This window comes from Tupaia chinensis, unplaced genomic scaffold, assembly GCF_000334495.1.
Source record: "Tupaia chinensis unplaced genomic scaffold, TupChi_1.0 Scaffold000365_1, whole genome shotgun sequence".
In the NCBI taxonomy this organism is placed as follows: domain Eukaryota; kingdom Metazoa; phylum Chordata; class Mammalia; order Scandentia; family Tupaiidae; genus Tupaia; species Tupaia belangeri.
In genome coordinates this window covers 840,210-841,854 of record NW_006159862.1, presented here as the reverse complement: position 1 = coordinate 841,854, position 1,645 = coordinate 840,210, and the positions used below count along the sequence as shown (strand labels likewise).

The 1,645-nt window shown below is 43.6% G+C and overlaps 1 protein-coding gene across 1 annotated transcript in view; it reads right to left on the bottom strand.

Annotated features, from left to right (window-relative positions):
• Positions 1-1,145, bottom strand: part of CENPV (centromere protein V) — a gene marked incomplete at its 5' end in the record, with an annotated part of 13,528 nt that extends 12,383 nt beyond the window's left edge. The window contains 1 exon segment of the mRNA XM_014589604.2: positions 1,047-1,145. Coding sequence (XP_014445090.1) covers positions 1,047-1,145 — 99 coding nt within the window.
• Positions 1,146-1,645: the final 500 nt, after the last annotated feature.

Below are 1,645 nucleotides of genomic sequence, written 5' to 3'. Positions count from 1 at the left end.
AAGGAAAGCTGCCAGATCTGGGACTTGAACCGTGGTCAGCCATGTGGGAATCCAGCACCCTTAACCACCACACCACCTGCCGGCCCCCAAAATAGGCTATGTTAAAAGATGTCATTCTGGGGTCAGCTGGTGGTATAGTGGTTACATCACTGAACTCCTATATGGCCCAGTACTCCCAGACCCAGTGGCTTGACAGTCACGCTGGGCACATGTGCATGTGTGTCCAAGATCCTGGGAGGAGAATGGAGGAGCAGGGATTGCGGCGTGGCCATCCCCTGGGGTGGGTATGACTTCTCACTTTCCTTCTGTCTCTGTCTCTCTCTGGCAAGTGTGCATGCCCTATGACAAAAACCTCTTAAAAAAATAAATAAAAGATGTCATTTTATTTTTAAAAGTCATGCATTATAACCCAGTTTGGAGCTTAATGAACAGTAAATTGCAATGCATTCATGAACAATAAAAAACTAATTTCATCATAAATTATATAAACATTAGGCTTTCTTAAACTAGGGACCAACAAGTGGCATGGTGGTTAAGGCACTGAACTCCCACCTGGCTAACTGTGTATCAAGTTCCAGTCCTGGCAGCTTGCTTTCTCACTTTCCCTCTCTCTGTTTCTCTCTGGTGAGTGTATATGCCATATAACAAATTTAAAAATAATAATAAGTTAAATTAAATTAAATAATTCTTTAAAAAAATTAAAATCTTAAACTGTCCCTAAACTGAGGCAAGGGGAGGGAACCATAACTTAATAAAAAGATGATTTCTAGTTTCTGAAAGGAGGATCCACAGCAAGGAACTGTAATAAGAAAGTGTTATGTTGAGAATAAAAAAATAAAAATAAATAAATAAAAAGAATTTTCAAGCCATCCAAGAGGAGAAAGAGAAGAACAATGAACCCTTATGTACCCAACATCTGACTTCGAAAATTATCAGCTCTCAGCCAATGCTGTCTCATCTCTACCCCACCTCCCCAGATTATTGTGAGGCCTTGCATTTTAGCTCTTAAATTCTTTTAAACCAACGTCACAAGAGAAAGTACTTACTTGCAGTCAAAGATGTGCAGGTCGGCTGAGGCCCAGACTTCGAAACGAACTGCTCCGCAGTGGCAGCCCCCCGTGTGCTTCACCAGGCCCTGGTACTCGCTGCAAGACACGAAAATTGGAAGGGTAAAATTTCCTGACAGGCAGGCGGGGGCCTTACGGCACAGCTCAGGCCTTCCCTCTCTGTTGTTGGAAGCAAGACTAATGAAAGGGTAAAAGTCTTGGGACAAAAGTCTTTTTTACGTGACAACTAAAAAAGGAGGCCTTGCCGATTTTATATAAGAACGGACTCGGGGGCAGGCAGGTGGCATGGTGGTTGGGGCACTGGACTCTCACATGGCCAACTGCAGTTTGAGTCCCGGACCTGGTGGCTTCCTTTCTCACTATGCCTCTCCCTCTCCCCCTTGGTCTCTCTCTGGTCAAATTTAAAATAATAATGATGATGATGAATAAAATTAAAATAATTTTTTGAGAGGTTTTTGCTATAGGGCGTATACTCCCCAGAAAGACAGAGAGAGACAGAGAGACAGAAAGTGAGAAATCACCCCCCAGGGGGAATGGGCACACTACAATCCATTCTCCTCTCGGGATCTTGGGCATGC